Source organism: Amblyomma americanum, chromosome 3 (genome assembly GCF_052857255.1).
Source record: "Amblyomma americanum isolate KBUSLIRL-KWMA chromosome 3, ASM5285725v1, whole genome shotgun sequence".
Lineage (NCBI taxonomy): Eukaryota > Metazoa > Arthropoda > Arachnida > Ixodida > Ixodidae > Amblyomma > Amblyomma americanum.
The window spans coordinates 67,996,117-68,017,890 of record NC_135499.1 but is presented as its reverse complement, the minus strand read 5'-3'; the positions used below and the strand labels follow the sequence as shown (position 1 = coordinate 68,017,890).

At 49.8% G+C, this 21,774-nt stretch overlaps 1 protein-coding gene across 1 annotated transcript in view; it reads left to right on the top strand.

Moving 5' to 3' along the window:
* LOC144123801 (uncharacterized) overlaps nucleotides 1-15,841 on the top strand; it is a 46,131-nt gene extending 30,290 nt beyond the window's left edge. The window contains exons 2-4 of the mRNA XM_077656549.1: nucleotides 9,604-10,443; nucleotides 10,666-11,520; nucleotides 15,439-15,841. Coding sequence (XP_077512675.1) covers nucleotides 9,611-10,443; nucleotides 10,666-11,520; nucleotides 15,439-15,733 — 1,983 coding nt within the window. The 5' untranslated portion in view covers nucleotides 9,604-9,610 and the 3' untranslated portion in view covers nucleotides 15,734-15,841. The remainder of the gene's footprint in view (nucleotides 1-9,603; nucleotides 10,444-10,665; nucleotides 11,521-15,438) is intronic.
* The last annotated feature ends 5,933 nt before the right edge of the window (nucleotides 15,842-21,774 follow it).

Genomic DNA, 21,774 nt, shown 5'->3' with positions numbered 1-21,774 from the left:
CGGTTGTGTGGCTGGCGCCATCTATGGGAGAGTCTTATAATCAACTAGTCTAATTTTTACGTCGCGCCGACGTCAACACCGACACCGGCTTTTCTGAGACACGGGGCCTTTACGTTTCGCCTAAAAGAAACGCCGTATATCTAACACCTCTTACGACACCAAAATCTCGTGCTAAGCTGCGAGGTGGTGGAATAATGCCAACACCTGAGCTAGTTGCTACACCATGTTGGAAAAAAGTAAACTCTGATTTAACTACTGTTGAATTTGGTTAGAGAACGAAAGCTGCGGTGTATCGGGCAACTAGACGCGGCTTAGCGTCTAACGTTGAGTGCGTTACAGACAACTGCCAGCACCGGATCTCGTCGAAACGCCTTCGCCTTTATTCCCGAACATGTCGACCGTTAATTGTCGCCTCAGTACATAACTCGAAGAAGCGTTTCTAAGACGTCTCTGCATTCACTAGACGCGCGCCTTCTGCTGGACCATCACCGTGCATTGGGTGTTAGTGTTTCAGTGGGTGCCGCATGATGCCGCTGCGAGTGCACGCCATGCAAGACGGAAATTCACCGGAAACCTACTTTGCTATTCGCTTTATTGGGATATCTAATTTACATGATGCACCGTAACATGCGCCGTAACATGGTGAAGGAAAATCTCACAAGCCTCATACAAAATCTGGATTTTCAGCGGTAGCACGTCGATTGGCGATTTTCCTAGATCATTCAGGGGCTGGTGATCAGTTGCAGACTGGAAGTCAAGCCCTCTTAAGTAACATTTATTTATTTATTTATTTATTTATTTTTTTTTTTATTTATTTATTTATTTTTACATATTGCAGCCCCTATTGGGACTATTGCAGGAGTGGGTTAACAATTTGAGAAAAAAATGGCAATGTACAACACACGCAAATAAAGGTTCCATCTAACATGTCTGAATACATAACGCGAACAATGTGATAGGCTGTACAATAAATTAAAGCAATGCACAATGAACACAACAGAAAGAAAACATGTGGCACCGATAGCTGTTAAAAATGAGTTTAATAGAAGAGACCGCATTATGCCAGGAATTAAGTGACAATGCTCAATAATACGAGAAAAAAGCTGTGTTTATTATTATTGGTACGGGCGATTTACGGTTTAACATTAAGACTGTGATGAATATTGGTTGATCCGTGCATATTCTAGGCGTTCGTCGAGAGCGAGTGCTTCTTTTTCAATCTGCGCGTACCTCTGTTCAGTTGGCGTCAAAGCACGGGAAATAAAAGCAACAGGCCGTTTCTGTCCATCTGCCTGCACTTGAAGCAGCACTGCTCCGATGCCGAACAAAGATGCGTCAGCCGATAACACTGTGGGAAGCGCGGGATCGAACTTTGCAACGCACTTTGCTGACAACCACAGCTGTTTCAAAGTAGCAAACGCTCTCACCTGCAGTTGACACCAATGCTACTTTGCCTTTAACGAGCAGTTCACGGAGGGGCGCAGATAATTAGCTAGGTTTGGAACAAACCTTCCCAAATAATTGGCCATGCCCAGAAACCTGCGCACGTCCGGTACTGCTGACGGCGCATCCATTTCTTTGATTGCTTGTACTTTCGCAGGGTCCGGTTTGATGCCAGTTGAATCAACAACGTAGACGAAAAACGAAACCTCGCGAACGCGAAAAGAACATTTAGCCCGACTGAGTGTGACGCCGGCTGCAACAAGCTTCCTTAGGACTGCATGCAACCCTTCATCGTGTTCGGATTTTGATGAACCAAAAATCAATATGTCATCCACGAGGTTTACTACTCCCGGCAGACCATGCAAGATTTCCCCATGCGCTTCTGAAAATATTACGGGGCAGAAGTTATCCCAAATGGTAACCGGCAAAAACAGTAGCGGCCGAAAGGCGTGATGATAGTGGTGAGCAACTGACACGCCTCTGTCAGTTTAATTTGATGGAAGCCCGAGTTAGCGTCCACCTTCGAAAAATATGATGCGCCCGCAAGAGCGCCCAACACATCAACTTTCCGCAACACGAAACGCTCTTGTTTAGCTGGGTTAAATCTACGCAGATGCGAACTGTGCCTGACGGCTTGAGCACTGGCACGATGCCCGCCCACCACTCGGTTGGGTCATCAACTTTTCAAATTACTCCTTGCCGTTCCATTTTGAGTAGTTCGGCTTTCACGGCTTCTCCTAATGGAATTGGAAAATGACGAGGTGTGCTTATGGCGACCGGTGAACCACCCTCCTTCAGCCGAATGGTGCATTCACCGGAGATTGTGCCAAGACGAGAGAACAATTGGGAGTACATGGTTTCAAATTCTTTATCCGACAGGACATCGACAAACTTCACCACACCAAGGGCCTCAATGGCTGGTAGCCCGAAGAGAACAGTATGCAAAGATTCTACCACATACAGCGTCTGTTGTGACCTGCTGTTCCCAAACGGCTTCTGCCTCAAAGGTCCCCTTCAAGGGGAGGCGTTGACCTCCTGCCCCCGTTAATACTGAGCGTGACGGCTGTAACCGCGTGGGCTCTCCGGGGAATTCGAGCGGAACGACCGAGACTTCTGCTCCGGAATCGACCTTAACAAATGGCGCTGCGTTTATACAAATCTAGCCTTGTACAAAGTTTGAACAAATCTAGCCTTTGAGCCGCTAAGCATTTCTACAAAGTAGCTTTCTGGCTCTGACTACAGAGCGGAAACGCCTGCCTCATGGTGTGAAGGGTTTCTCACGTAGACCACATCGAAGTGTCCTTTGGCTCTACAGCTGTTACACTGCACCGCCCGAGCAGGGCACTTGAACCTAGGATGGTACGAGCGTCCACAAAACCGGCATCGCTGCAAGTCTTCCTGACTCTTCCGCACTGGGCGTGCCGTAGGTTGGCGAACGTGTGGCTATTGCGGTAAGTCGAGGCCCCCGTCGTCGTCTTTCGAGCTGCCGCCCAAACTTCGGACTTCGCGTCGGTGGTGCGTAGTTCTCGCTGCTGTCGCTGAATCGTCTCCTTGAAGCGAGCCTTTGCAAGCGCTGTGTCCAAGGTGAGACTGGAATTCATCTGCAGCGACTCTGGCATCTGTAAATTCGACGATGAACCTGTCCTGTACCAGACGAGTTCGGACGGTGCCAGATTCACAGCGGTCGTCTCAGTGTGCATGTAGAGTGGTTACGAAAGGGTCGACTGACTGCCCGGGCTCCTGTTGCCTGCGGAGGAAATAGGCGCTTTCGTACACAACGTTCCTGTTGCCACGAAGTGAGCAGTAAACATTTTGCAGACAGTTTCGTAGCTTTTCGATTCTTCTTCCGAGAGACCAAAAGTTTGAAAAGTTTTCCTGGCTTGCCTGCCTATGCTAAGCAGCATCCGGACTTGGACTTCTGGCCTTTCATTCAGTCCTGTGGCGTATCGGTAGTCGGCGAACTCCTGAATTCATTCTGGCCACTGCGATGTCCGGTCAAAGCTGAAGTTTCCCGGCGGAGGAATTGCCAGCGCGGCAGCCGCACTGCCGGGTGTTGACGCGAGGGTGTCGGAGGTGTCCATTGCACAATCTGCAGTCAGCTGAAAGCCGCGGCACCACCCCCACGAACTCGATCCCACTTCTGACACCATGTCGCGTCAAGGGAAGGGCGCGACTCAGGAGCAGACACAGACAAGCCAGTTGACAGATGAGAAGCAAAGAACCCCTGTTTCTTTATTTCCCACTTCCTTACATGCCGGCATGCGGCGATCAGCTTCCAACGTGCGCCGCACATCGTGGTTGCGCATGACCGTTTGCGCACAAGTCAGAATGACACCACAGCTTGTACGCGAGAAGTGGAGCTTTTGCTTCAAAGGTTAGGCAGGTCTTAACGACAGTTATACGCAACGGTCGAGCATTAGCTGTGGCATGGCTAGACCGACGGTCCCGCCTCCTCTTCTTCCATGGATAATGAGGCAAGCTGTTGCTGTTGCTGTTAGGAAGAAAGAATAGGAAAGTGCACGGGCCTGCCTACAGGCTCAAGCCGAGCCACGCTCGCTGCCTGCCGCGTGCTGAAAGTAGGAGAGTTAAAGGATAGGAGAGCGAAGATAGAAAGAAAAGGTGCGTATTAATATGCCCCGGGCCGATCCCGGAGGGAGTGCAGTACCGGGCCGACCCGTGCCAGAGTGCTTCAAGCCAAGCACTCCGCCATATTCCAAAAATAGGTTTAATATCGTGGGTTCAAAGACCCGCAGCAGTTATTAAATCGATGAGGCAAGCACGGCTACACGCCGCTTATATACTGCCAATACGTTGACGTCATGTCGCGTGACTTGACAGTAGAGCCACCTCAACGAAACTCGTTTAAGGTGAAGTATTAACCTCAAGGCTTAAACGGAAAGCCACCATGGTGGACATGATGTACCATGGTGTAACTTTGGTAGACATGGTACACCATAGAGTTTTAACTTGGTTAAACCTATTATAGTGCGCAAGCATTCCCAAATCACCAAGGTCAATATTTGGCAATTACCCGGGTTGGAGGTCGCCATCGGGTCCGGCACGCTCAATTATGCTTGGACTTCGATTGTGATCCAAATCGGCCGATGTCATATTCGGGGGTGCCATGGCCCAATATTCGGAAATGACGCGGTCAAAATTTGTAACTCGCCATCGTTCGGGCACGGTCAATTATATAGAGGTTGTGGTCAGATGGTTCATGATAACCACCAAGTGAACAAGGGAAGGAAAGCCTCAGGATGCTTCCCTTTAACCTTTTTGTTTACGGTCAGTTATGGTTGGACATCGATTTTGGTCTAAAGTCAAATTTCGGTGATGGCCCGGCCAAATGTTGGAAATGACCCCGGCTAAATTTGCATGTCGCTAGCGTTTCGTTCACCGTCTCCTATGGTTGGACGTTGAATCTGGCACAAATCGGCCAAGGTCATATTTCGGGAACCCGCCATGGAGGCAAAACGCTAAGGCACCCGTGTGCTGTGCGATGTCAGTGCAAGTTAAAGATCCCTAGGTGGTCGAAATTATTCCGGAGCCCTCTACTGCGGCACCTCTTCCTTCCTTTCTTCTTTCACTCCCTCCTTCAACCCTTCTTTTGCGGCGCGGTTCAGGTGTCCAACGATATATGAGACAGATACTGCGCCATTTCCTTCCCTCAAAAACCAATTATTATTATTTTTACCACGGCGGCTCAGTGGTTGGCGCGCTCTGCTGCTGAGCCGGAAGAAAAATGGTTGTTGGGGACAGGTAATGGCGCTGTTGTGAGGTACGTGCTGCGGACTCCGTGAAGGTTAGGAATTGGGTCGTTATTTAGAGATATTGACCCAAAAGAAGAAAACAGGGCCCCAGGCCCTTGGAAGGTACAGACTGGCTCCCCGAGCAGCTGCTCTCTTCCGCTGCCGGAGGAAGGCTCTCTGTCCGTTTACGGTCGCGTTTTCGAACGGCGTGGTCATGTGACCAAGTTGCCGATTCCAGGAAGCAAACGAAGCGTCCTTGGTGGCCGAATCCAGACCAACCAGAGTTCCGACGCGAGAGGAGTGGGGAACAGCCGCGCTTCGCGACCCTCATGAACACGTCCAGTCCGAGAGGGGCGCGTCTTCGGCCGAAGATGAGCCCCGCGTCTGCGACGAGGCCGGCACCCTGCGGTGCCGAGGGCAGGCCGGAGCGTTCGCGGCATAAACAGTTTCTGGAGCTCGCGGGCCCACAGGTCAGCAGTGTCTTGCAACGCAACAGCGCTGTATCTGTCTCTCTACTCGGCGGGCACCTGAACCGCGCCGTAAGAGAAGGGTTAAATGGGGGACTGAGAAAAGAAACAAGGAAGAGGTGACGTAGTGAACGGCTCCGGAATAATTTCGGCCACCAGGGGATCTTTAACGAGCACTGACATCGCACAGCACACGGGCGCCTTTGCGCTTCGCCTCCATCGAAACGCGGCCGCCGCGGTTGGGTCCGAACCCGGATATTTCGGATAACTATCCGAGCGCCCTAACCACTGAGCCACCATGGCGGGTTTTAGATGGAGTCGAAACGCCGCTAAACGCAAAAAGGCGCCCGTGCGATGGTCGAAATTATTGCCAAGCACTCGACTACGCTACCTCTTTCTCTCTAAACGTATCAAATTCTCGGTGATGCAGAGTCAAGCAACCCTTATAGCGCAGTCAATTGCTTACTCTATCGGCGGTGGTGGTGGCGGTGGTGGTGGCGGTGAAAGCATTTATTAATCATAGAGAGAGGTTTTGGGGGTTGTGACCTGAAGAGTCACGCCCTTGCAACCACTATGTGGGATGCACTGTCAGGCAACCCATTGGCGGTTGCCGCAGCCCAGGCGCGCTGCGTTAAGGACCTTTGGGCCTCGAGGGTGCAGAAGCCGGACAGGGTCGCCTCCCAGTTCTCTCAGGTGGGTTTTGGGATAGGGGGATAGGGATTGGTTCTGCTGGCAGGCCCACAGCATGTGGTAGGCGGCAGACACCTCCCCACAGTGTGAGCACCGCCCGTCGAATTCAGGATCGAAATGCTTTAGAGTTGCCGGGCACAGCATCCTGTTAGTGAGTTACGGTATCGGCGAAGTTGTGCATCGTTTTTTCGCTGTCATGCATCCTACTTTTTCGCAGCTATAGCGGTTAATTACACGTACGCCGGATACGCGGCGCTGCAATTGATGTCCTTAAGTGAGGGACTTTTCGGGGCGTGTATTAGGTATGGGCGAGTAATAGGACCAGGAAAAGAGGATGAAGTAGGAGGTTAGTGAGATCACGGAAATAGGTGTGACGCAGCGTAGGGCGGCGAGAGCAAAAGTCGCACAGTACTGGCGGAGGGCGAGGATCTGGGTGCGTATTCCGAGTTTGTTTCATAATAACAATAGTCATAATCTGCCGCAACGGGCGCACCTCATTGGTCGAAACGCCGGAAGCGGATGTGGTGGTTCGGATGCTGCGGAAAGGGTCAAAGGAACCGGACGGTGACGTCAAACATATAGCGTACGCAGCATATGCTCGACAGCCAACATGGAGGAGCGCTCTAAGTGGAGCCTCTCGCTTCGAAGTGAACCCGTCGATGTTACTGCGTTTTTTGGCCCCTGAAGTCGCTATAAAATTGGTACGGGTCTTTCGCTTCGTCTTTTCTTGCCTATAACAAATTGGATCGATAAATTAATTATAATAATAATAATAATTGGTTTTGGGGGAAAGGAAATAGCGCAGTATCTGTCTCTCATATATCGTTGGGCACCTGAACCGCGCCGTGAGGGAAGCGGAAAATGATGGAGTGAAAGAAGAAACGAAGAAAGAGGTGTCGTAGTGGAGCGCTCGAATAATTTCGGCCACGTGGGGATCTTTAACGTGCAATGATGTCGCATAGCCCACGGGCGCATTAGCGTTTCGCCTCCATAAAAAAGCAGCCGCCACTGTCGGGTTCGAACCCGGGAACTCCGGATCACTAGCCGAGCGCCGTAACCACTTAGCCACCACGGCGGGTAGAGGTGGCTTTCTGGTGTCCCTTACGGTTCTCGATAGCCGCGGTGGTGTGGCTGTGGATCATTGAGCTCGCGAGTTGGCTTGCACAGTAAGAAGATTTTTTTTTTGCCCGTGCCCCTTTTATTTATTTGCAGTGCCTCCATAAAATGAATGAAAAAACATAAATTACCGTCTGCGCAACCACCACACAACTAAACAGCACCAACTTACGTTCAACGGTGTTGCAGACGGCAATTCATAACGGCGTCTTGGTTCAGCCCGGCACGAGGCGCAAATTGTGCAGCGAGTGAGTGCATGCTACAAATGTTTCTCTGGGTTCTCTTTTCCTCAAGATAAATGCAAAACGTTGTGTTGAGCGAACAAGCTAGCTGCCTTTTATTTACCATCGCTGATCGACAGCTGTAGAGGCCGCCTTCCGTTACAGAAAAGCCATGCGTGGTTGCGTACAATTATTTCTTCTTTAAGTACACCTCCGGCCTTGCAGAAAAAAGTGCCTTAACTATAGTGTTTGTATTTTTGGAAGTCAGTTGGGTAAGTAAAGCACCTTTGAAATTACTCTTTTAAAGTGGAATCCGATGCGCAACCAGACTTGTGGCTGAATGCTTCTTCTGTCGCATTGGTCGCGTTCTTTTTCTCGGCAAAGAGCAAAAGCGCCGCTGCACGTTTCCCTGCGGCAACCGCAACACAATGACATTCTGTCGCCGCTCACACTCGCAACAGAACCGACATCCGCTTCCGGTTTTTTGAACAATCAGGTGTGGCCGCTGCAGCAGATTATGACGCTTTTTATTATGACACAAACTCGGAATACGGCCCCTGGCAGCTGCGGCGCGACGCAGCAGCGCGGAGGGCTAGCTGCCACGCCGCGAAACGAGGTTGAGAAGTGATAATGATGACGATCAATGTTTCTGGGGCAAGGGCGTATGTGCCAAAGACCGCCTTGCCACAAGGTGGCGTCAGACCCATTTCGCAAGAGTTTCAAACCACAGAAGCCGAGCACAAGGCCTGGGGAAAGCCTGTACCCGTTCTATCACCTGTGGGTACCCTGGGGCACTGGGGACCGAGCCCTGCACCTGTCGTTTGCGATGAGGATGAGCTTGAGAAGTGACATAAAGGTGCGATGCTTAGCTTGAGCGCTCGCACTTACGAAGCAATGAGTTGGGAGAGGAAGGCGTGCTTGTGAAGCGATGTGGAAAATGGGAGGCTTTCTTTGTGACGCCGCCCAGTGTAACAGCTATTGCTGGGGTTTAGAATTAGGCAGCATAGCGCAAACTTTTGTTAGTTCCATTTTTTTTAAACAAGTTCTTTCGGTTGACACTTTCTGCACCTTGTTCCTTGCGCGTCATAAGTTTACGAAACCACAAAAATAAGCTGCACTGAGCAGGAATCGGAATGGACGTCCTAAGGGCGATTCAAACCTGCATTCTTTAGGAACAGCTTCATATTTCTACGTCGATAACCTGCACATTGTGTCAAAGCAGACTGGGTCAGAATCACCGACATTTTTAGCTTTAGAATGCACCTAAATGGCCAGTCGAGCAAAACCTCGCAGTAGTTATGCTTAGAGCACAAAGCAAAAAATTGGGGGTTTAAGTAGTTAAACCGAGAAGACGTGCGGAAGCAGGTGTTCATTCTTCTACTGCAGGGGCACTTAAGGTCCGCATTAAGGGTATGACGTGATATCTGTAGTGGGTTAATGCCCATATATATAGAATTAGTCATTCTGCACTTAACATTCATAGATCGCGGCGAATCGTCATACCACTACCAGCGTAGTGGTGCAGCGGTTAAGAGATGCGACATTGCACTGACAGGTCGCCGTTTCCGTCACACCAACCCGTAGGGATTGCGCGACTCATGTTGCTTTACCATAGCAAACCTCTTGCGCAGCTGGCGCGACGCTCCTGCGAAATTATCCTAGTAACTCGGGTAAGCTCGGGTAGCAAATCGAGTTGCTAGGAAACTGCGCAAGAATGTACGTACGGTGAACGTACTTATGGTGACAAGACTGTTGATGTTGGTGAGCGTATGAGCGCTTTCGCACTAATAGCAGCACATTCATATTTCTTGAGAAGCTAAAGATACTGTGCAGAGGTTATTTCTGAACTATTACGCTGCGCAAGATACAGACTGCCTTGCGTTACTTGACAAGCTTGTGCCAACGCTTGATGTGCAGAGGCTGAATGGCGCATCTTGGCTGTTCTGCGCACGGCGAGCCCGACCACAACGCATCGGGGACCATGGCAACACCGGAAGCCTGTCTACGCAACGCCAGGAGCTGGTTCAGTGGCTCCCCTATCGACTTCGAACTGGCCTGTACAGTGACAGATGACGAAGCCTGCCAGATAGTCCGACACTTGCCACTGTGGAACGAGTTCCTCTACTTCCTAAACTACGAGCTCCGGGAGTCTTCAGGAACGAGTGGCCACCTCTCACTGGTGGACATCGATTATCCTCGCCTCTCCCGTCCCAGGGAAACGGATTACGACACCTGGCTTCAAGTAAACTTTCTAATGAACAAGCTCCTCGCTACGCACAGGTGCATTGGCACCCTGGACCTCAAGTGCTCCTTCTCCAGCAGAATCCTCCACCCGTACGAATACTTTTTCTGTGACGCTCTTCGTACGAACCCGTCGATCAAGACCCTCAAGATGAATTTCCTTGATGACCACGAGCACGAGAATGTCTGCGCCGCGATATCGACGTGCGTGAAGCTTGAACGGCTCGAGCTCGACCATAGCCTCCGCCCTCCCGAAGGGCTCTTCCCTGCGCTCTCCAGTCTTCTGCGCACGACAACGGCTCTCACCGTTCTCAAGATGCCACAGCTGCAGATAACAAAACAGCAAGCTGACAGTTTGTTGACCGCCCTCCGAGAGAACACAACTCTGAAAGAGCTCCTAATATCCGAGTCACCCTCTTCAAAAGTGTCGCTGGTAAACAGGCCAGGATTTGCTCAATATCTGAAGAACACAGCAACTTTAAAGACACTGAGCGTAGGGGTTGCGGTAGTGACCCGGTTGTGGACCTGAAAACCGCTGGCTGTGGATTCTTGACGGCATCTCTGAGAGCAGGACGATCACAGAAGTTAGCCTCCGAAATGTGGTCCCCTGCGAAGCAAGCTCCGCGAAAATAGCCAAGATATTCGCACAGAACAGCGTTCTCCGCAGTGTCCACATCATTTTCAGAAGTGAGCCGTCGGATCTTCGATTCACATCGGTGCATAACTGGGACGGGCTCGAGGCCTTCACGCAGAACGAGACACTCGAGGAGTTGACGCTGTCATCTCACATCTGGCCCGTGAAGCAGTGGGCTCTGTTTTTCGCAGCTGTGGCACGGAAGCAAAACCTGAGGAAAGCGACTGTGGCCGTAACCGTGAAAATCGTCGTTTGCTGCCGCAGCTGCGCAGCTTCTTGGGAGAAAGCGGAGCCCAGGCGAAGACAGCGCTGGACACAGGATGCTACTTTCTCGGAAGCGAGCCCGACTTGCCGCACTACGGCGCGTTCTCCCGGGTGTGCGCTTTCCGCGGTCAGTACACAACCCGCGAACTCTTTCAGACTTTAGAGCACGCTACCTCGCTCGACCACATCACACATCTGTTCCTGCAGATTAAAGTTGTTGATTTCGACAAGTCGCTGTCCTCTGCTATCAGCAAGTACGTGAAAGTAACTAGCACACTCCAGGAGCTGCGTCTGTCCACGAATTGGTCTCCATTGCCGAACAACCATCCAAACCGTTCATGGAACATCATCGTATCCTCATTTTTCGAAAACAAGAGCATCAAACAGCTGTCCGTAAGCGCGACGTACATGGACGATGAAGACGTCGAGCGCCTGGCCGACGCAGTCAAACTTAGCAAGGTTATTCGAGGAGCTGACTATTTAAACGAAGAACCGAAGAAGTCGCGCCTCTTTTTCCGTCACTTGTCCGCCGACATAGCAGACAACTACAGGATTCTTCGCGTCAACTTCTTCACGCCGACTGAGAGAGACTCGCTCGCGTTCAGGGATTGGTACGCCGTGTGGGAAGTTGCGCGTCGGAATTCGGACCTCATCAGACGAGCGGCTGCTTTCGTCAGCAGTGCTCGGTCCGACCGGTAAGTACCGTAATTGCTGGACTAATGTACTCGCACAGTTTATAGCCACCGGGGCTCAATTTTCCTTTAAGAACAAGATTTCTTTACTAGAATATCCACACATATACGATGTCCGCAGGGACCAAACGGGCACTTGGGATCAAAAGTCTATCACCCCCCCCCCCCTTTTACGTTCCGAACCGTGCCGCGCTGCGTGCGGACGCCAACTAACGACGCAATCCTATAGTGTTGAGAACAGCACACTGCACCGGATCGACACCAGAAGCTGTATTCTACAAGCTGTCCGTTTTCTGTTGTCCATTTTGCAGCCGTTCAGCCCTCTATCGGAGGTCACTCAGATATTCCACGCCTTTGAATTCAAGCGTCTGGGACCAGCGACCTCGTCATTGGAGGGTTGGCGACCGGACCTTACCATCGGCTTAAATTGGATGCAATGTGCAGCCAATGGTGAGGTGCATCGCAGCGCTGTCAACAGCAGGCGACCAGACCTGACCACTGGCTGTCATTCGCTGCGATACGCAGCCAATGGTGATGGCCGGTCGCGAAGCACCCAATGACCAGGTCGATCCATGGTATGTGAGTGTAGCGCAAAACGGGACAAGGAACAAAAAAAGACGCACACAAGACTGGCGCAGGCCGCTGGCCCCAGACGCTTGAAAGCCGCGGAATATCGGAGAGACCACAAATAGAGGGCTGAATGGACGCGAAATGGACAACGGAAAATGCACAGCTTACAAAATATGGCCCCAGGAGTGCAATGTCAGATGGCGCACGCATGAAGCGTATCGCGGTTCGGAACTTCGGGTTCGGCTGGGAGACTTTTGATCCCGATTGTTCAGCCCGCGAGCCCGTAAGGGCACCGACACATCAACGTTTTCCTTTGGTTTTCTTTGGCAAGTTTAACTTACTTCCAGCAATCGCTCCTACATAAAACTATGCAGTCTGAATACTCCTCATCGTCAGTACTCGCTAGGCTGTTGAAGCTAACACCCTCCATTATTCGTACATTGACAAAGGTCTCGTTTAAGCTGTCATCTTCGCTCTGGGTTTCTTCTTCGAAGGAGGCGTCTCTAGCAGTGCCCTCGTTTGTTTTAGCCGCGAGGTGAAACACTCAGCCGGACATTACTTCGCTTACTGTGACGCCAGAGACGATAAGCGCATGTCCTATACGAAATCACGCGCCTATGATCAGCCAAGTGCTCCATTTTCAGTGTGAATGGTATGAGACGCGCGATATTCATACCCAGCAATTCTGGAAAAAAGCATTTCTGAGCGGGAAATCGTTTATAAAGGAATTTTTAATGATTCATATAACGTTTTAATATAACGCAATTTTTTCATATAAGATTTCACTATATAAATCAATATATACTCAGATCACCCGACGGCAGCCTTGTATTTTTTTTTATTCACATTTTTGATATCATCAAAAGCGTTCCCCATTGTTTTTTTATGGCAGTCTTAACTATTCGGTGCTATCGATGGAAACACTTTAAAAGAAAGATTTTGCGACATGTCAGAATAATGGACCATTACCATCAATATTTGCGTAAGAGAGTCTTACAATTTTTCAATTTTCAAAATTTTTGCCCGAGAAAGCTGGAGAGGTTTCAAAGTGAGATAGCACCTATAGTGCCACTAATAACACGTAGAACTAGTAAACTACGCGATAGGAATATGCACAAAAATGGCGCAAGTATGCCCGTAGAGACGGTGAGAATGGCATTGTGTATACAGCACGTTATGGTAGGCAGTTTTGAAAACACTACTCTTGTATTGTGCGCATCTGTAGACCGGTGCTTAAGGTAAGAGCGGTCTCGGGATGTCTCGGGCACCCCGACCGGAATTTACAATGAATCTGATACCCCTCGTTCTAGAATATACAGATTTCATGAATCCGAAGATGGCAACAACTTATTATTATTCTTCTCAATGATGGTAGCAACATTTCTTCTGTATCGTTTAAAAAAATTCATCGTCATTTTTAATATCAATCATTAACATGTTTTCTACAACCCAGAAGGAAATTGAAAACTCGGCAGCTCTAGAAAAAGGTTGGAATAAAAACATAAACCTGAAACTGTCTCTCTTCTCGGCGGACACCAACCGCGCAGTGAAGGAAGGAAGGAAGGTGGAAGTGCAAGAAGGAGAGAAAGGGGTCCGTAGTGGAAGGCTCCGGAGTAATTTCGACGGCGTGGGTAGCTTGAACGTGCACTGACATCGCACAGCACACGGGCGCCTTTAGCGTTTAGCCTTCATTGAAACGCGGCCGCCGCTGTCTCTTTCGAACACGAGAACTCCGGCTCAGTAGCTGACCGCTCTAACCACTGAGCCACCGCGTCGGGCTGCGGTGTGAGAACGAAATTTCTATTGCCCGATGTTCTACAGGGTCACGACGTCACAAGGAATTGAAGTTAATTCGAACATCAGATAAATTGTGATTGTAACATCGCAACATGACACAAACGTCATTATGACGCGTAAGGATGTAAAGTAAATTATTGCACTGAAGAGAAAATTGGAGAGAGACAAGAATCGAAACGGGGCCCTTGGCTTGCGAGTGACACACACTACCCCAAGTGACGTTCGGCTGAGTTCGAAATAAAAGTAATAAATTGTAGTAAATATTAAAATAAATTAAGAATATAAAAATAAAAGAAAAATGATGAACAGTGTATATGTAACTGATATGCGAATAGGCTAATGAAAGGATCCATTAACATAGCGTCATACCCCGAAGGCGGAATTTAATTGCCTCCCAAGTTTAATGTTACTCATGATTGCGCAATACCTAGCAGAATGAGCAACGACATATTCCCGACGGAGGGGCATTTAGCGTGCGCTGGTAATGGCGCTGGGTCATGAGATCGCGGTTATATTTGGGGACGCTGAACGGTGAGTCTAATTATTCATAACCACATAATTATTGGGATAGCGAAAAGTAAATGCATGTCTCACTTCTGGGTGGACACTTCAACTGTACCTCAAGGAGCCTAGAGGAAGGTTCTGGACTAGATTCGACCTCCTGTGGTCCTATAAGTGAGAGGTATAATTCAAAACAGTTGGGTCGAGGCCTGGCGGGGCAGAGGAAAAGTATGACAGGGATAGGTGTGACGCACCATCGAAGCCTCGTACGGGAAGCTCCACAGTGAGCTTCGCAGGTCCTTAATTAACGGGCACTGACATCGCGCACGTTACACGGGTGTATTTGGCATTTCGCCTCCATTCAAAAGCTGCGGCCGGTATTGCAACCGTGTACCGGGACTCAGGCGCCGAACGCGCTAACCACTGAGCCACGGCGGTGGGTGTCATCCTAGCCGGGCTCTGCATCTGTGCTTATCGAGTCATGTTACTTTGTGTTGTCAGGGGAAATCAGACGACGAGCATCGCGAAACCAGGCGACGACCCGTATACAACTAGCGTTGCAAAAACCGCAGCCATCGTCGACACCGCATGCATATAGTAGCAAACTAAGTAAACCTTCAGTGCTGCTGTATATGCTCCCGCATACATGAACACTAAGCAAACTAAGCAAGTCCTGCCATCTGTTGGAAGACGAGAGCACTGCGAAAGGGCTCGTAGCGTTCGTAGAGTACTTTCCATAGGCCATGTAGTGGCGATGAATTTCAGTTCTAGAGCAGGGAATGCGAAATGACTTGCTTTAGGAAGGAGATCGCGAAAATTGGCGTCTTGTTGCCTAAAATTCGATGGTTTCAGTTAAGTCTCGGACGGGACATCAAACTCAAACTTTTAAGGGGATGCGTTGCGTAATATTGCCGCTGCGAAGCCAATGGTTGCGAGAAGAAAATCATGAACTTGCCGAGATTGCTACGCTGGAACAGCCGCAGAAAGTGTTTCCTTGTTGTTCGACTAGAGTGTTGTGCTTTATTCACTCTTGTATTCCCCTTCACCTGTCAGGTGTTGTGCTTCTGCCTTGGAACGTGTCGCCAGCCACCCTGCGTTGCGGGAGGAGGTGGCGAAGCTGTGCTCGGTCGACGAGGCCGAGGCAGCGCGGATGATTCGTGCAGCGCTGCTCAGTTTCCAGTCCATCGAGGCCTTCATGCGTCTCGCTGGAGTAGTGCGGCAGCGGGTTGAGTGCCACCCACGCGAAGACGGACGACTGCAGCTGCACGATCTGAACGAGTACTGCTGGGCGGCACTGAGGCGCTACCTGACCCTGAGCGACGTCAGGGAATCTCCTGCTCGTCCCTGAAAAACTCTGGCCCACTTCTGAACATCTGCTTCTTTCAGCTACTGTGGCGGGCGTCCAGGAATGCTGTTCAGACTGCCTTGTTGGCTCTGTGCACAAATACATTTCAACTGCCTGAACGTGTTGTTTCGGGATGTTGTTCTTCAAAATTAACATAATGTCAAACAATGAGTCGACACTAAGGCAGCGACCGAATATCGAGCGTTAACACGCGTAACATAGGTCGCCGGTTCGAATCCCTTGACGCCAGTTTGCCTATAACTTAACTAATACCTTTATGCCACACGAAACGCGAAATGGTATGCCGCCACCCTGAACACACTGCGACTAGCTGTTGAGCCGCAATGCTCATACGAACATTCGTAAATACGTAAATACACGAATCGAGAGTACATAGGTCGCCGGTTCGAATCCGTGCCGGGAGCGAGGCTCTAACTTCACCAGAAAGTTTATGATGTACAAAACGCTGAATCGTATGACATCGTCCGGATCATTCTGCGACAAACTGTTGGCCCACAAATTTTATACGAATGTCGGGACTAAGTGGCCCGACTTTGACGCCTGCCAGACAGGGATATATATATATATATATATATATATATATATATATATATATATATATATATATATATATATATTATTTAGGAGAAGTGGACACCTCTACACAGACACATTTCACAGTCCTGAAGAAGACCGCACTGCGGTCGAAACGTTGATAATTAAATGTGCCTATGTAGAAGTGCCCACTTCTCGTAAATATTTATTCAGCGTAGCCAACGCAACCTACGTTCGTAACATATATATATATATATATATATATATATATATATATATATATATATATATATATATATATCCCTGTCTGGCAGGCGTCAAAGTCGGGCCGCTTAGTCCCGACATTTGTATAAAATTTGTGGGCCAACCGTGTGTGTGCGTGTATATATATATATATATATATATATATATATATATATATTTATCGAATAGACATAGTTTAGACATAGAGGAAGGAAAATATGAAAAGCCGACGCCGGGGAAAGCCTGACCCTAGGGAATACGTAATAGATTAGTTCGTATCCCCTCTGTCAGGTATTTCCTGGGGCCAAACTTCGCCGAGCATCCGCTCTTCAAAATTCCCTTTATGACTAAACTGTGTCAATCCGGTATGCAGGGTGTCCCAGCTAACTTCAGCCAGGGTCTTAAAATACGCCGAGGCACTCTTTAAGACGACGCGACCAAATGCATGCTGCTAGCTATTGTATGTCGTAAGTCACACAGTTTTTTGTTTTGTGCCTGCGTCGCAGCCCTGACACCTTTTTAAGCAGCAGCACACCGGGCTAAGTGATCCGTTCGTTCCTATACGGAACGTTTGAGAGCACTGCAATCGCGGCGCGGAAGCGGGCATGTAGCGTGGCATTTTTTGTATTTCGCGAGCATTTGCAGAGAGCGAAAAAAAAAGCCGATACGTAATGGACGCTAAGTTAGAAGCTGTTCAATTGGACGTTTCGCGGACCGTTCTACAACTTTTTCATTTCAATTTTTCGATTATCTTCTTATCTTGCAAAATTGATTATTAATCTCGGCTAATGATGAAATTAAGCCCAAAACAAGGATAGTGTGACTTACTACGTACAATAGTCAGCAGCACGCTTTGGTAGCGTCGCCTTAGATTGCCGCGGCGGATTTTAAAAATCTGGCTAAAGTTAGCTGGGACACAATGTATATATCCCTCTCTCGAAAGCATCAAAATCGGGCAGCTTAATGCGCATGCGCGCGGGCAAGCTGCGACCATAGAGTTTCTTACTGTTAACTAGAGGGAAAGCTGGCGGCACTGCCCCTGAACCTCCATGGGCGCGCAAAGCATCATGGGGCGATGAGCTACACTCTAAACAAAGGGTAGTTGCAGTTACTAACCTTTAGGGTAGTAACTGCTTGTCACATAAGTTACTACCTAGTGTTGGGGACGAGGGGTCCTTGAGTGAGCTGACTCTTTCAGCGCCGCAGGTCAATTCTCCGAATGACGTTGTCGGACTTGGTTATGAAGGAAACTGTACAGGGGGTTTATTTTACATTATTTACAAGATTTTGGAACCCATTGGAGGGTGTTGGGGGAAGGTCGGAGGATCTGAGAAGATCTGATGATGATCGAGGATTCCTCCCTCACGGCACTCGTCGTCCGGGTTAAAAAAGGGTCCGGTCCCAAGGATTCCCCAGGTTCGAGGAAGTCTTCGCCAGGTTGGGCGTGGCCTAACTTGCGTTGTCGTACGCGCGCGCGCGCGCACACACACACACACACACACACACACACACACACACACACACACACACACACACACACACACACACACACACACACACACACACACACACACACACACACACACACACACACACACACACACACACACACACACACACACACACACACACACACACACACACACACACACACACACACACACACACACACACACACACACACACACACACACACACACACACACACACACACACACACACACACACACACACACACACACACACACACACACACACACACACACACACACACACACACACACACACACACACACACACACACACACACACACACACACACACACACACACACACACACACACACACACACACACACACACACACACACACACACACACACACACACACACACACACACACACACACACACACACACACACCACTTCACATAGGGACACGCCCCCGTCACATGCCTCGCCGGAGAAAGTGGGTGCCGCTGGACATTCGCCCCCACCAGAGAGAGCGTTGTCTTCGCGTCCGAACGACAGTTCTCACGCTCCAGCCGGACACGTCTTCCGGGAAGTCCGAATGGGCGAGGCGCCGGCGAGCAGGCATAGTTGAAGGGGTGAGTCACCCCTGCTCGGTTCTGGCGGTCGCTAAGTGCCTCCGTGCCGCACGGTAGATCGTCCGGGAACAAGGTTTACAAACGGCAGTGGAATCCTACGTCTCGAATCCAATAAACCTCGCGAGGACCGGCCGTGGGAACCCAGATGCCTATCGCCGTGCAGGGACCCCGGCTGCAGGTGTCCTGGCCGAATACGCAGCTGAATCAGACCACCGGCTTTCGCCAGAAACCTTACAGCTCCTCCGCGGCCCGAAAAATCTCGAATGTCCAGCGTTGACGACCGCTGGGCAGGAAGAGATGAGATGGCGTCCGTGTTGGTCCCCTGGATTGCAAGATCATCGCCCCCAAGGCAGAACCCAAAGCACCACCAACTAAGGAAAGCGCAGGTGGGACGTTCCAAACAGCAAAGCACTGCCCCACCCCCAAGCGCTCGGACTTCGCCAAAGAATCACCAGGCTTCTTCTATTGACAACAATACACTTTTAAAAAAATTGTGTTCAAATTTGGGTTAATGTTGTGCCGACTGAGCGCGAAACATCTCCTTTTGAAACTGCCACAGCCGGATTACTCAGAACAAAGTAAAAAAAAACACTCACACAGGGGGAGATTCCTCTTAGTTCTCCCGCTTACATCAGTCTGCTCAAGCCATCAGCATTTCCGTGCAGTTTCCCCTTCTTATAACGCACCGAGAAATTGTACTGTTGGAGAGCCAGACTCCATCTGAGCAAGCGACCATTTTTGGGGGACATCTGTCGCAGCCAGGTTAAAGGACAATGGTCAGTCTCAAATAAAAACTTTGCTCCGTACAGGTAACACGACAACTTCTGCGCTGCCCAAACTAAACACGCGCACTCTTTTTCGGAAGCGCTGTACGCTTCCTCTCTACTGGTCAGTTTGCGGCTGATGTACAGAACTGGGTGTTCTTCATGGTCGTAGCCAACTTGGCTTAAGACAGCACCCAGCCCTCTATCACTGGCATCACACTGGACTATGAACTCTTTCCCATAGTCAGGGGTCCTGAGCAAGGGTCGGGACACGAGTGCTTCCTTCAGGCTTTTGAAGGCGTTTTCTTTTTGGTTATCCCAACTTACGTTAGTAGGTGCTCCCTTTCGCAAGGCGTCAGTTAAGGGACTAGCCCGCTGTGAGTAGTTAGGAATATATCGCTGGTAGTACCCAACTAATCCCAAAAATGAGCGAATGGCCGTTTTCGTCCGTGGTTGCGGAACTGCTGCGATCGGGGCAATCTTTAACTCGGATGGGCTCCTAGTTCCCTGGCCTACAATGTGGCCCAAGTACGTCACCTGTGCGCAACCAAATCTACACTTTTCTGCCTTCAGTGTCAGTCCGCCTGTCGTAAACTGGAAAACACGGTCTTTAGGTGTTCTAGATGCTCTTGCCAGGTTTCCGAAAAAATTGCCACATCGTCTAAATAAGGGAGTGCAAAGCACTGCATGTCCTTCAGTACGATGTCCATGAGTTTCGAGAGGCTGTAGGGGGCATTCTTCAACCCAAAACTAAGCATTAAGGGTCGAAAGGTGCCCGCTGGGGAGATGAAAGCGGCATACCTGCTCGCGCTTTCTGAAAGGGGAACTTGCCAATATCCCCGTACGAGATCGAGGGTGGAAATGAATTTCGCGCCGCTCACCCTTTCTATCCTTTCCTCTATGTTGGGAATCGGGTATAGCTGATCCCTGGTAATTGCATTAAGCTTTCTATAATCCACGCAGGGACGAGGATCTTTCCCTGGGGCCTCAACAAGAATTAGCGGTGAGGTATAGTTACTTTCCGCTGGCTCTACAACCAATAACTCCAACATGCGCTGAATTTCCGCGTCCATTATTTCTTTTTGCTGCGGTGATACCCTGTAGGGTTTCGACCGTATCGGCTCATCAGAGGTGAGCTCGATTTCGTGTGTCAGGAGGTGTGTCTTTCCCGGGCGACTGCTAAATAGGTCAGCGAATTCGCTCAACAACTGCTTTAGCGTGTCGACCTGTGTCCCGCTTAGGAAATCTGCATTCACGGAGTGAGCCAGAATGTTTTCCACGTTGTCACTAGCGTCCTCACCTCCCTTCCAACCCTGACTCTCGCTGTCCAGCTCTTCTGGTTCATTTAGAGTCAGATTGACGATCGCGCTGCGTTCCACGAACGGCTTCATCAGATTGCAATGATAGATTCTCACCTGTTTTCCCCTGCCTGGAACCCTTAGCGCGTAATTCGTCTCCGAAAGTTTTTGCAACACTTCTACTGGACCATCCCAGTGAACTTCCAGCTTGTTTTTTCTCGATGGCCGGAGGATCATCACGCGATCGCCCGCGGTGAAACCTCGAAGGCGAGCGTTTTTCTCATAATAGACCTTGGCGGCCTCCTGGACAGCTTTCATATTTCGATTTACTAATTCCCTCGTGTTGTTAAGGCGGTCCAGTAGCTTAAGCACGTACTCAACCACTGTCTGGTTCTCTCCTGTCTCTTCCCACATTTCTCTCAGCATTCGGAGGGGAGAGCGGATGGCTCTTCCGTACACGAGTTCTGCTGGCGTAAACCCCGTAGCTTCGTGGGGGACTGTTCGTAAAGCGAAAAGTGTGGCCGGCAGACAATCCTCCCAGTCTGCTTTATGCTCATAACAAAGAGCGCGTAGCACCCGCTTCAGCACCGAATGCCATTTCTCTACACTGTTTGACTGCGGATGATACACCGAGCTGTGCAACAGTTTTATGCCGCATCTTTCTAGGAATGTGGTCGTCAAGGCGCTTGTAAAGACCGTCGCCTGATCGGCTTGGATTTCGGCCGGAAATCCTATTCTCGCAAACACTAACAAAAGGGCATCAACTATTTCTGTGGAGCTCAAGTCCTTCAACGGAATTGCTTCCGGAAATTTTGTGGCGGGACATAGCATAGTAAGCAAGTACTTATAGCCTGATTTCGTGTTAGGCAAAGGGCCTACTGTGTCTGTTACAAGCCGGCGGAAAGGTTCCGAGATCAATGGTACAATTTTCAGTGGAGCCTTCCATGTCTGTCCCGGCTTGCCCACGCGCTGGCATGCATCGCATGATTTTACGTAGCGTTCTGCATCTTTGAAACAACCCGGCCAATAATATTCCATTAATAGGCGCTCCTTTGTTTTATTGATTCCCAGATGTCC